The sequence below is a fragment of the Aptenodytes patagonicus genome, chromosome 22 (genome assembly GCF_965638725.1).
Source record: "Aptenodytes patagonicus chromosome 22, bAptPat1.pri.cur, whole genome shotgun sequence".
Classification (NCBI taxonomy): domain Eukaryota; kingdom Metazoa; phylum Chordata; class Aves; order Sphenisciformes; family Spheniscidae; genus Aptenodytes; species Aptenodytes patagonicus.
In genome coordinates, this window is record NC_134970.1 from 6,252,079 (window position 1) to 6,265,330 (window position 13,252).

Consider the following 13,252-nt stretch of genomic DNA (forward strand, 5'->3'; position numbering starts at 1 on the left):
TGGACGCAGTCCTGGGAAACTGGCTCTGGGTGGCCCTGCTTGAGCAGGGGGCTTGGATAAGGTGACTTCCAGAGGTCCCTTCCAACCTCAGCCATTCCACGGTTCTGTGATTGTGTGACTTGACAGCAGAAAATGGCAATGGTCTCACTCGCTGGTTTTGGTCAGAAGAGTCACACCGGGGGCAACAGCAACCTGGACAGTGCAGATGTGCAGTGCAGGGCTCTGACGAGGGCGACGTGGGTTGAGGAGGGGTCCCGTGAGGCGACACCCAGCGTTGGCTGCCGGGGCTGAGGAGCGCCTTGGCCAAACGTGTGAGGACGGGTGCGGTGGCTGGGGTCTCTGTGGGGATGTGGACAGGGATCGCTGTGGGGAAGGGCCTGGAGCAGCGTCGCCTCCTGCCTGGGCTGGGCCCTGGCGCTGGGGCTGCCCCTGGCCCGGCCCGGAGGCTCAGCCCCATCCGTCCCCAGGGCCCAGCAGGGCGATGGTGGGAGGAGGCCAGGCCCGGGGCTGCCCCTCCCCGCACCGGGGCCGTCGCTGGTGACAAAACCGGCCATTTCCAGCCTCGACACCGGCCCGGCAGGAAGCAGTCCCTCACCGCCTCCAACTACTTCCGGCCTCCGCCGGAAGCGCCGCCGCCACTCGCTGCGCCATTTGCGGCCGCCCGGCGGCGCCGCGCTCCACTTCCTCCCTCTCCCGGAAGTAGCCGGGGCGGAAGTGGCCACCTATTGGCGGCGGAGCTCTGCGGGCGGCGGGGCCGCGCGCCGGAGAGGCCGGGCGGGGGGGGGGAGGGGCGAGCGGAAGTGACGCGCTGCCCGCGCCCTACCCCGCCCGCCCCGGCCGTTGTCCGCCGCCGGTGCCGCGGGCGCGCCCCCCGCGGCGGGGGCAGCCCGGCCCTTCCCGCCGCTCGCCGGCGCCGCCGCGCCATGTCCAGCCGCCCCCTGGGGGCCCCGCGGAGCCGAGAGGAGCGGCCGGGCAGCGCCACGCAGTTGTGAGTACCGGGCCCTGGGCGGCGCGGTGCGGCGCGGGCCGGCCCGGCGTTCGCCCCCTCCCGGCGTCGGGCCGAGGCAGGCGAGCAGCGCCTCCGCAGACGGGCCGCCGCCGTCCCGGTACCGCTGTTCTCCCGGACAGCTCGGGAGCGCCCGGCACGGCCGAGCAGGGAGAGACCCGCCAGGTACGGTCCCGCTGCCCTCCCTCCCGCCCTCGGTGGGGCCCCGCCGTGCGCCTTGGGGGCCCAGCGGGGTGCGAAACGGCGGCGCGGGAGGGGCCCGGCTCCGCCATCCGCCCCCTTCCCGGGGCGGGGAAGGGGCGAGGTGTCGCCGGTGTTGGGGCGTTGGTTGGGGGGAGCGCCACGCTGCCCGGCGGAGGAGGGGGCGAGGCTGAAGGGGAGGACGGGGGCGTTGCGGGGGGTGGGCGAGGGAAGTGGGCTGAGGGCGTGCCGCAGTTCCTTCTCCCGCCGCCCTTCCCGGCTCTTCACGCCTCCGCCCCAGCATGCGGTGCGCTCGCCCAGCTTGCCTGGCACGACGTCACTCGCTCCTTCGCGGTCAGGGGTTTGTGTTTGCCAGAGGCCAGTGAAGTCACGGTGCGGGTAGGCTTGTGCCGGAGGCAGCCAGGAAATTGGGAAAAGGAAGAGGGATGTGAGATACAGGGATTTAACCTTTTACGGCTTTATACCAACCTTTTAATTCAACTACAACATAAACGTGCAACTGTAGACCCGGTGTGAGCCGGATGATACCGACTCTAATCACGCTAAGGAAATTTTCTAGGCTGCCTAAGACTCGGTGTTTACATTCCTGCTTTAAACTGGCAGGAGCTCAGCAGGGACCGACTGCTCGAGTTGTGGTTTGGCTCCTGATGCATTTTGCTCGCCTCTCTGGAGTTCTCTGATTGAGGTATCTGTTTGGTGAAGAGTTTGGGGTTAGCTTGTTAGAGCCACGGGGTTGCTGTGGCCGTGGGATGTAGCTTTGGCACTGTTGACGTTCTCTGCAATTCTGCCAAAGGTTTTATTGCTGAGGGAGGACCTGGTCATTGATCTGTAGAGCTGTCGTTTATATTAAAGCATAGGGACCGTTTCCTGGCAGTTAGCACATCCTAGAATAATTATCCGTACTCCAGGGAATATTCCACAATGAGTGAAAGTGTTTCCATACAAAATTATTGTCAAACAGAAAATGTTTCTTCTGCCATTGTTGAGAGCTTCTGGATTACCATAAAACCCCAAGCCATTAGGAATGGCTTGGACCTAAATTCTGGACAAGATTCCTAGCTTCGTATGCAAACTCAACATAGATTTCCAGATTTCCTTCAGGTAATAATAACAAAAAATATTTTGTTACAATATTCAGCTAATACATTGATGGGATACGGATATATAAAATAAATATAGGCTACAATAAATTAATTAAATCAATTAAGTCGCTAGGTGTATGCTTCCAATTTATAATAGATGTTACTTTGCCGCTTCCTGGATTCAACTTAACCCATTAAAATAAATGAAGTTGGTTCTCTGTGAAGTTTGTAGTGGCTTGTAGTCCCTGTTTGATTTATTCATATTCATGGAAGATGAAAGTTGCCTCTAAAGTAATAGCTGAGTGTAAAGGGAGACTAAAAAGTAGCTTGCTTCTGCTGAAAGGGAATGTTTCTTCTGACAACTTTGAAGTATAATTGAAGTTTGAGCAAGTCTTTGTCTTTTTTATCTCCACTGATATATTTTTTAGATGGTGTGATCATGATTTCTGTTGCAGTAATCTGTTGGGATGCCCTGGTGGTTGCAATGGATTTGGCGAATGTTTTTATTTCCTGAAAATATTCTGAGGGTATTTTTGTTAATGCAAAATTTGGGGATAGAAGATGAATTTTTAAATACTCAGTATTTTGTTATTTGAGCCTGCTGCTTAGTAAGAGTAATAAACAATATGGGATGAGAACTTTAGACAATAAAATCGGTGTGCCTGATCATGTAAGTGAAGAAAACAGGAATTCTTTTTCAACTGAGGAAAACGTAGGCTATTCTTTTTATTTTTCTAGCTTGATAGAAATAAATAAATAAATCTTCCCGTTTCTTTTTGTTATCGCTGCTTTCATAGCTTGCTTAATGCCATTTCCATTGTTGACTACAAAGCTTTCAATATTGCCATGCAGACTATTTACCTAAAGAAATAATGACCTTTTCGGTCAAGAAGAATGTCATCTAGTTGGCAGTTCCCTCTGTGAATGTCACAGACAATTTTTTTTTTTTTTTTTTTAAAGAAAGCCAACCGCTTGAATTTGATAGTTTCTGTGGTGACATTAGATAAGATTTCTACCAGTCCATCACTCTTTTTTTTTTTTTTTTCTTCCATGAGCTTATTGTCCTCAAGTTCTGTTCAGGGATCTGCCTTATATTCAGGTCTTGGGCCATGCTAAATTATCATAACAATAGAAGTATTTCTAAGTGTTAATATATGAGATTTGAGGAGGTTTATATTTGTAGCGTAGGGAAGTGAAGGAGGATGAAGAGGAGAAAGAAAACTCTACTTCGGTAATTATGGGAAAAATCCCCAAGTACAACTTGGCATGATTTACAGAATTCCTGTTGTTTGGTTTTTTTTTAGGAAAGGAAATTAGCCTGTTCATAAACTAAATTAATCTGATATTCTTAAAGGGGGATACTGATGGAAAGATTTTTTCGCTCTGCTTAAGGGATTCTTAAAACATATGCTTCAAAGAAACGATGGACTGCAGAGTGAATTAAAATAGCTTCTAGCTCTCCTCTTCATCATTCAGTAATGTATGAAAAAGCTGAAAATGCTTTATTTTATTTCGGTAACATGAAACGTCAGTCCTGGTTATTTCTTTGTATCACCTGGAAAACTCTTTAGTGATGCGAGATCTATACGGTGAAGCATTTTCAACTTATATCTGAAATAGCAAAAGCATCTAAAAACTTTCACAATGACACCTTTCCTTCCTCTTTTGTAGATGTTTGAGTAAATATGTGTGAATACAACTTCTTGATATCTCATCTCATCTGAACATTTCCTTTCCTTCTTTCTTGTCTATCTTTTAGCTTTTTGTAATTCTGCAGTCCTGTAAGTACCTGCTATTTATTTCAAGTAAAGGAATGTTATTTTCCAGAAAACTGTAATTTTGGGGTTTCTTGCTCTTTTTGCATAGAGTGTGGAGATAAAAAACTGCACTTGTCTTCTGTATCATCAAAAGCAGAATGATCTGGAGTTCAGGCGAACGGGATTTTTTTAAAGGAGGTTTCTTCCTCAGCCTACTTAAAAGATCCTGTTTGTAGCACAGTGTCAAAAACAGGTTTTTTAAGTCCATCGAAAGGGACGTGAACAGTGACTCAAGGTAGAAACGTGAAGAGTGGAGGTGAGCACTGGAAACCGGCATTGCTGCTGAAGAAAACATTAATGCAAATGCATCCTCTATCTCATCTCTCTCTTTCTCTCTCTGTTTTTCTTGCTTCCTCTCTCTCTGATCTGCTCCCCTTCCTCTTGCCCAAAAGTTAGAGGTATCCCCTTGCTTTGACAGGTGGAGGAGCGTGCCTCTTTGGAGGTTTCTTCTGCCCTTTGATGCCTATTTGCAGTGCTAGTTAGTTTGAGTGGAGGTAAGTGCCTGTTTGCTCTGTAAAAGCTGTAGTGGTTCAGCAGTTCCATGTCTGTGGAACCTGCTGAAAATTTCCTTCTGAATTTGCCTTCAGAATATTAATTCTTATATTTAGAAGAAAAGTTGAGACTGTAGATCACGAGGTTATTAAAGAAGCGTTTTGAGATTCAAAGCATATAACAGATACAGATGCAAAAAGCTGTCCAGGAGCTCAGTGCTGGTCTTCCTAATCTACGTTATCCGTAGTGCTGGGAGGTTTAAAGTGGCTCCAAAAGTGAGTCTTTTCTGCTTTAACTAAGTTCAAACATACGAATATTTCTAGTTGCTCTTTGTTTAAGCAAAAATATTTCTGTAAGATCATTACCCTTCAGTGCTAGTCCTTCTCAGCTATCATTTCTGATTCCAAAACATCCAACTCCATTTTACTACTGAAACCTCTGATGGCAGCTTCCACTAGGAACCATGTGGTATATTGCCCATGTTTTCATTTTCAGTGTGTTATTTTTAAAACAAAAGTATTGCAGAATTTCCTACCCGCTGCACTGATAAATCACGTAAACGTCTGGTTTTTCACACAGTATGCCTAGAAATGAGGCATTGTACCAAAATATTGGACGTGGGAGTTAATTCTAAGGTTACAGCGAGGAAAGCTCTGCGTGTCTAAAGCCTTTATGTTTTAGACAGACAATAGCATGGTTATTTATGTCGACCACCAAGGGGAACGTTACCCCTCAGACTGTAGCAGGAACTATCCAACTCTGGGAGTGAAGAGCATCCTTGTGACTTCTCACTTGATGGGAAAAGGCAATGTCTTGACTGACTTCCTGAGCAGATACAACGGTGGGACACATGAATAATATCTTCTAGTCACTGTTCCAAGCTGAGTTGGAAGCCCAAACTGTAACGCTTCACTGCCAGAAAAATGCCAGTGTTTCAAAACTACTTGACAGTAAACAGAACACAATACTGATGTCATCTGGACTGGGACTGGGAACTAATCTCGTGTCCATGTTCTCAATGCATTTATTGATGTAGAAAGTCAATGGGACAGAGTTAGAATGCTCTTGGTGACTGAAAGTGGAGTTGGCAGCTTTGCCTTTTAATCATTCTGGATCTGATGTCAAGACCATGAAACCTACTTCCAGTTCATTTGGTCTCTTCTTTACTAGTGAGGGAAACTCTGTTTTGATCATATATGTCTCCACATGCCATGTTGCTTCTGCAGTGCTTTTGGCATTAGATTGTTCTTCTGAGAGTCCAAGAGTTCTTTGGGGAAGATGCCTGCATTTGGGCAAACTCACTTGAAGTGGGAAAGATTCTCTGGCTTGCAATGGACCTGAAAAATCCTGGCATTTGAAGCAGTCATAACTAACTTTTTGTTTGACAAGGTTCTATCTGTCTGTTTGCTGTTTTGAGTTCCTACCTTCACCTGCAAAAAATCTGTATTTATTCTTCAGATTTCACTGGTGCTGTTTCCGTGTATTCCTCCTTGGTTTTGAAGCCTTTTCCTTCCTAGACTTAGACTTCTGTTCTCATAAATGTATGTACCTTGATAGCATTCGAGTTTTTTTTTTCCATCTCTTTGAAGATGACCACCTTTGTAGTCTATATCTGCCTAAAAAATGAGCAGACAGGTGAGATGTAGGCATATGAGTTGGTCACCCTATATCCTATTCCACAAAGTAAATGTATTCTGCATCTTAATTTCTTTTTTTTTATGTATGTGTCTGAAGTAATTTCTGCTTCCATCTTGCCATGCAACTAATCTGTCTGTATTTTCCCGAAGCTTTCCTGAAATTCATACTTCATCGCACTAAGTAGGGATATTAATAGTAACAGGGAGATGGGAAAGCAAAAAATATGGCTTCTCTGTGAAATCTGGAGATAACGTTTTTCTTTTTCAGAATGAAAGGCCCTGTAAGTAGAAGAGAAGGATAATGTAAGGTGTTTTCTTGGGTCTTTTAACTTATTTTTATCTGAAAAGGATGCCATTTCTTGCTACTCTGTGATGTAATAGTTGGACGTTATTTTCAGATAGTCTGTGGTATTCTGAAATGCTAACCCAAAATGTACGCTAAGTAGATCAGTGTGATTTTTGCCAGTGAAGTTCCTGAAGATTAGATCTGGCATTTTTCAGTAGTTAATCTGCTTTGAAGGCGTAGCACTGCTGGGTATACAATTCACTGATGCACATTAATTAAAATATCTATGCTGTGTTCACTTATGCTACCTTTCGTTTTTCTTTTTCTTGTTCTCTTTTCTTTGTTTTGTTAAGCATTGCAGGCTGTATGTACCGAGTAGTTCAGACGACGGGACCAGATGGAAAAAACCTTCTGAAATTACTTCCAATTTCTAAATCTTCTGGAAGCTTTGTGCCAATAGTTCAGTCTTCAGCCATGCCAAATAATTCTAAAGCAAATATTTCTAATCCAGTCCATCTTACTTTTAAGACACAGCTTGCCAATACTACTGCACCTTCATCTGTTAAGATACCTGTTTTTCAGTCTCCTGATCCTGGAAAGATTATTCTTACAAGGACATTAGACAAACAGGAAAGTGTTAGGGCAGGTTCTGAAAAAGAAAGCTTAATTCCAAAATCAGCTGCTAACACCCAGAGCAGTTGTGTTTCAGTTGATAGACTGTCTTTGCAGAACATTGCTGTAACAAGTTCATCTAACCAGAGTAACACTGCATACATGTTGGTAAACACAAAAAGTCTTCCAGTTACTGTGAAGTCTCCGGTACTGCCCTCTGGCCACCACCTCCAGATACCAGCTGATGCAGAAGTGAAATCTGTCCCAGCTTCTTTTTTACCACCTGCAATACAGCAAAAAATACTTGCAGCTGCAGCAACAAATGTGTCTGGAGGAGCTGACAGTACAAAAATGCCAACTGTTATTTACGTGTCACCAGTGAACACAGTGAAAACAGTACTTCCCAAGCGTTTGCAAGCCATTTGCCCAAAACCTGCCACAGAAGTTTCAAAAACGTTAATAATGACAGCTACACAAAAGGGAAATAGTTCTTCTCCTGAGACAGTAACATCTGATGGTCAGCAGTGCCAGCAAACTCCAATGAAGTGGATTGTGCAAGAAAGTCCACAGTCATCAGCGCCTTGCCTTATTCCTGTAAAGTCATCAAATAATATGGCTTCCAAGATCTTGAAAACTTTGTCAGACATGAAGAATGTAGAAGTAAACTCTGCAAATATTTTACCACTCTGTTCTAGTGGTCCTGGTGGAAGCCAAACAAAAATCACACCTATTAAAGATAATGCTCTGGTCATGTACAATGGGAAAGTCTATTTGTTGACTAAAAGAGGCTCTGATGTTCTGTCAGCCCAAGCTGACAAACAAGCATCTTCCTCTTCTGATGCTTCACTTAAAAAGGAGACATCCAAGCTAATTGATTCTACTGCAGTCAATAAAATAACCAATAAAGTAGTGAATCTGGTATTGTCAAAAAGCAAAGGAATGGTGCTGTCTCAGAAAGATCCAAAACCATGTACAAACTCAAAAAATTCTTCACCAACTGGCTTAAGAAATGACTTAAAATCTGCACCTGCAGCTCTGTTGATACCAAGTGCTAATCAGCAGAATTCTACTGTAAACCAGAGAAAGAGTTTGCCCTTCACCGAGAGCATTTCAAGTGGAGTGACCCCTATTACAGCAGTAGAGACACAGGAAAATGTATGCCAAAATGGCAAAGAAAAGATTCATTCCCCCAAAGCAGCAAGTGCTGTTTTACCTCAGTCTAAGCAAGAGAGTGCTTTCAGTGAAGACTGGCAAAAGGTAACTCTATTCAATAAACGTGCCCATCTCAGTCTCTGCTAAATTGTTATATGGTCCTGGTTCTATTTGAATAAAATGGCTATTAATAAGTTCACAGATTTTTGTAACCAGGTATCCTGTCACTGGGAATGCTGGTCTAAAGTGTGGTTCTAATCAATAAATGATCTTTTTTTTTTTTTTCAATAAGATTGCACTATGCAAGTGAGAAAATGCATAAAGAAAAGAAAGGGGCAGGGAAAAGATGACTTTTTCCTCGCAAGATAAATTGTCAGTAACAACTGAAACTATAGAAAAGTTCTTAATTGTTTGAGCTCTGGGAGCTATCTGCTTTCTAATGTTGATGCTACGTTCTCATAGCACAGCCATTGACTGTGTTGTAGGTGTGATGTAAGGTAGAGAAGTTTGCAGCTACACAAGAGGAAGACAAGGTGGAAGAGCAGGGTTTGTCATCCAGAGACAAACTCTGGCATTGCACTGAGTCAGCTCCAGTCTACGCTAGCTCAGACAGCCAAAGGCAGGAGCTGCGTTACCTTCCTTTCATGCCGTGATGGGGAGGGATCCACCTCCTTTGACTCATGGTTTTATGTCAGGCAGAAGAAACTCTTGAGATCTTTAATGGCTTTCCCCCTTCAGGCTGGACCTACATATTCTTTTAAGATCATAACGTTGAAAATATGTAAAAAGTCCTTAGCCTCAAATCCCACAAACTCTACCCATGAAGGATTGTAGGTCAAGTTTTCATTTGCTCAAGAGGCCAGAATGAATTTGCCTCCAGATAAAAAAATCATTCTGAAGCTAGTTTACACTTGCTTGTGTTGACCAGGCAGAAGAGAAATGTCAGCTAAGCATATTTGTTCAAATTTTAGACATTTAATCATTGCAACAGACTGTAGGGCCTCTTTTTTGATTGTTCCTCACCTGAAAAATGGTTAAAATAGACTTTTTGTTTTTTCCTTTAGTGCTGTGTGATGCCAAGTATTAGCATTCTCATTTGCTTTAACCTCTGTGAAAAATAGCGTATCAAATGTTTGCTGCTTTTAGTCCGTGAGTTTGCAAGCCCATGGATTGCCAGAAATACTGACGTGAGATTGAACTTTAAGATCAGAAACAGAAACAGCTCAGGTTACGATGAGGTTAGATATGAGAGATGGCTAATAGTGCTTTGTTAGTATTATCAACCACAATGCAAACACGAAATGCATTCAACAGTCTGAAAGTGACACTGTAAAGACACTGTCTGATCTTCCGTCATCTTCCTTTGTTACTTTGAAGTTTTAGAACAGGTGATTCCCTTGTTGCTTCTTTTACTTCTGTGGTTTACTGGTTGGACTGTGCATTTTCTGGATGTTCCACAACGTACTTGGGGTTTTAAATAACTAACAAGAGTGTTAGACCTATGATAATATGTATATAGTTTCTCAGAATTGGCTTACCTGTGTTAAATGTAACTCTTGGAGAATGGCAGACAAAACAAATGTTCACTTGTCTTTCTAGTAACTAGTTTTTAGTTTATATGTATGGGGGGGGGGGGGAGAGAGAGAGTGAGAGAGTGTGATTGATGGCTCTCTCACTGTTTCTATATTTCAGATCCAGTGTGAAAAGATGGATTCACCGGGAAAGATTATTCAAATCAAACACCAAGAGAAGCCACATTGGAAACAATACTTGGAATTAAGGAAAAACTTTGGTCTCTGTAAGGAGGAGAGAGTGTACCTTAAGAGAATACCATTAAGGACCTCCTGTGAGAAACCAGAAGAAAGGGTTTGTTCCAGTAACAGCTTGAAAAGGAAAAATGATTCTTGCAGTTCGTCATCGTTAGATGTGGAAATAACAAATCAACATCAGGAATGTGTTAAAGAGGAAAAGGTATCTTGAAATTTTTCAGTGCTAAAATGTGTACTGCAACACATTCAGAAAGCAGCATATGTATAGTCAATACAGAGCTGCATGTTAATTTGGACCCTCCCACCTCTGGATTCGTCAGGGCGAGTCAGTAATTGTTATGGTCCCTGTGGGAATTGTTTCTAGAACTTGTTCGTGTACCGCAACAGAGTTGTGTAATTTCAGTACGACTTGAGTACCATCTAAGAATTTTTATCCTCTTTTCTGGGTTCCACTGGAGGAAATTTGAAGAACAAATGCTTTGAAGAAGACCGGACTGTCTAGTGGTGGCTGAACAGTCAAAGGGATAGTCTTTATTGGAATAGAAGCCATACCTCTGTATCCTGACTTACATTTAGCCTTCTGCAACAATTATGTTTATCCAGTAGTGCAATGGATATAAGCAGAATAATAGAAGAATTTCTTGTGAGGCTTTACCCTTGAGTTTGAAATCAGTCAAGTGCCATTATTTCAAGGCACTTCAGTCACTCACGTGACTAGGTGTGGCTGACTTCCAAAGAAAGGTATCCACTTAGTCATGTGTGGTTTTATTGAAAGAAATTTACCTGTGTACCTGTCTAATCTTTAGAGTTACAAATGTCTTCATAAACTTAGTCCTTTGTCATTGGCTAGGAACTTGCTTGGGTGCTTCTGGAAAGGTTCCCTCCATGTAAGGACTTCCATCTTAATGCATTAAAATTATTTTATCCATCCAAAGTAGTTCTGTTCAGCCATAGTGTTCTAAATTTTCTTTTGTATGATTCTACTCTACCCAGTCAAAGGCTTTCTCAGGTTTTAATAATTCTGTGTTAAGAGCCCTGCTTTGAGCAGATCTACTGGCTGCTTTTAGTAAAGTACATTAACATTTAAATAACAGAACAGCTGGGAGGAATGCAGTCTTGTAATGGACATTATTGCTAATGTTTGAACTTTTTGGAAATGGAAGCATGAAGAATCTTCTACATTTTGAATTTTTCCATCAAATTAGATAGAAAGTTTTTGTCTTACACTACAGTTAAAGAACTTAAGCAGCAACAGGAAATGATAGATATGCACAGGAAAGGCAAAAATGCACTGTTGACTAAGGAAGGAATGCAATGTTCTGCAATTGTTAACTGGGAATCTTTGCTAGAAAAATACTGAACACAGAAATATGTTTGCTCAAATTGCTAAAAGAAACATCTTCCGTATAGTAATTCTAAGAAGCTTGCAACAAATAACTTGTAATTTGTGCTTAGTGAACTGTGATGTTATAATGTAGAATGATGCTCAATTTAACAGAAGTATATTTTGTATGTTTCTTGACTGTACAGATAATTGTGGATCTGGAAGAGGATTTGACTAAGAAAAGAAAAATAAGATCCTCACCATTGTCAGACAGTGGAAAGAGAAGGAGAACTTCAGTCAAATCAACCACAAGTCCAAGTTCAGAAGATACCAGCTCAAGTTCCAGTGTACTTAACAGAAGTGTTTCACCTCCACCAGTCTTATCCCAGCAAAGTATTTCCATGGACTTTGTTATATCGTCTTTAGGGGGGGACTCCGAGCAAGATCCATGCTCTCAATATAGTGATGTTACAGACTCAAGTATTCCAGTTCTAGTGTCTTGTGAAGACGATACTTCAGTTCTTGAAGGTTCTTTCAGAGATGATGCTTTCCCTTTGACTCCCCCAGACTTGGATGAAACAATACGGGATGAAAAAATAGAACGACTTAAACAGCTCTTAAGAGAACGAGAAGCAGCGCTTGAAGAGATGCGTAGAAAAATGCAGCAAAGCTGAAATACTGAAGCTGGTGATCTGGACCATATTCATCTTCATTTCAGTGACTTCAAGAAGAAATTCCTTGTTTAAACGAACATGAATATTTCTGGTAGATGGAAGATCTTAATGAGATTTACAGTATGTGTGCATTTAGAAAAGTATAGGTTTCTTGTTAAATACCAGAAATAAAAGACTTGGACCATCAAATTCTGCTTCTGGGACATTATATATATCAAAGAATGCAGAAGATAGGCATTTTTATTAGTGTATTCTCTATATTTTGAATTGAGGGGTTTCTGTATTAGTCCTAGCAAATAAACTTTCCCACTTTGGAATTCCATGGCCTATCTCTTAGAAACTGAATGTAAATTGCAAACCCCAATTGTAGATATTTTTTTGTTTTCCTAATGTTTTATAGTGCACGACAACTTTTGGGAGTTCCTGAGAATTGTCAATTGTCATAAAAGGTCAATGGTCAGTATTTAATAAATGCTATTTAAGTGATCTGGGTATTAGACTTCAGGCAGTAATAATGCAGATGTTTATACAAAACCTCTTACAGATGTGAAGACAGAAGCAGTAGAAACCCCTGCTGGCAGTTACCTAGATACGTGTCTCTTACCGTTATTGTTGTAAGCCTTTATAAGGCCTTTGCCAGCTGTGCAGTGCTGAAGTTTGGTTGTGGGGTTATTTGGGGGGGGGTGGGGGGAGGTGTATTTTTTTTTTAAACAGAATTATGTTGAATAATAACTTGTTGAAGCAAAAAAGGCATATTTCTTTATCCAGTGGTGGTATCTTTAATAATTCTTGATAAGTATCTTTCCCATTAATTTGTTCAGTCGTTATTTGAACATGTCTCTTGCTACTTTCATTTGATGCTGCCTTAGTTTTGCATTGTAGGAGAGAATGTGCACTCAAACTGTCTTTGCCATCATAATTTTTATAGATCTTTGTAGCGTAGCATATTCTGTCATGTGTTATGTGTTGTATGGACGCCTGTCACTACCCTCTGTTGTCCATGTCATTGAATCTTGTAAGGCCCTTCTGCAGTTCTTCAGTCTTTATTGTTACAGCCATGAGAACTGTTTTGCCAATGGAATTTGTCATTGTTTTTTTCTTGTCCATTTATGGTTATATTCAACATCAGTGATCCCTGTAGAACTCCATTGCTGATTTCTGTTCATGGAAGACTATTTGCTATTATTCTTATTTTAATCA

General features: G+C 42.5%; 1 protein-coding gene across 3 annotated transcripts; it reads left to right on the forward strand.

The window, feature by feature from the left end:
• The first annotated feature begins 923 nt into the window (after positions 1 to 923).
• Positions 924 to 13,128, forward strand: LRIF1 (ligand dependent nuclear receptor interacting factor 1). 3 transcript variants are annotated; one of them, XM_076357968.1, is made up of 4 exons: positions 924 to 988; positions 6,875 to 8,390; positions 9,978 to 10,256; positions 11,585 to 13,128. In XM_076357968.1, the coding sequence occupies exons 1-4, from the start codon at positions 924 to 926 to the stop codon at positions 12,050 to 12,052; spliced, it is 2,328 nt and encodes a 775-aa protein (XP_076214083.1). In that variant the 3' UTR covers positions 12,053 to 13,128. The 3 variants fall into 3 exon arrangements, with proteins under 3 accessions (XP_076214083.1, XP_076214085.1, XP_076214084.1); XM_076357970.1 differs by lacking the exon at positions 924 to 988 and adding an exon at positions 1,037 to 1,171; XM_076357969.1 differs by lacking the exon at positions 924 to 988 and adding an exon at positions 4,518 to 4,600.
• The last annotated feature ends 124 nt before the right edge of the window (positions 13,129 to 13,252 follow it).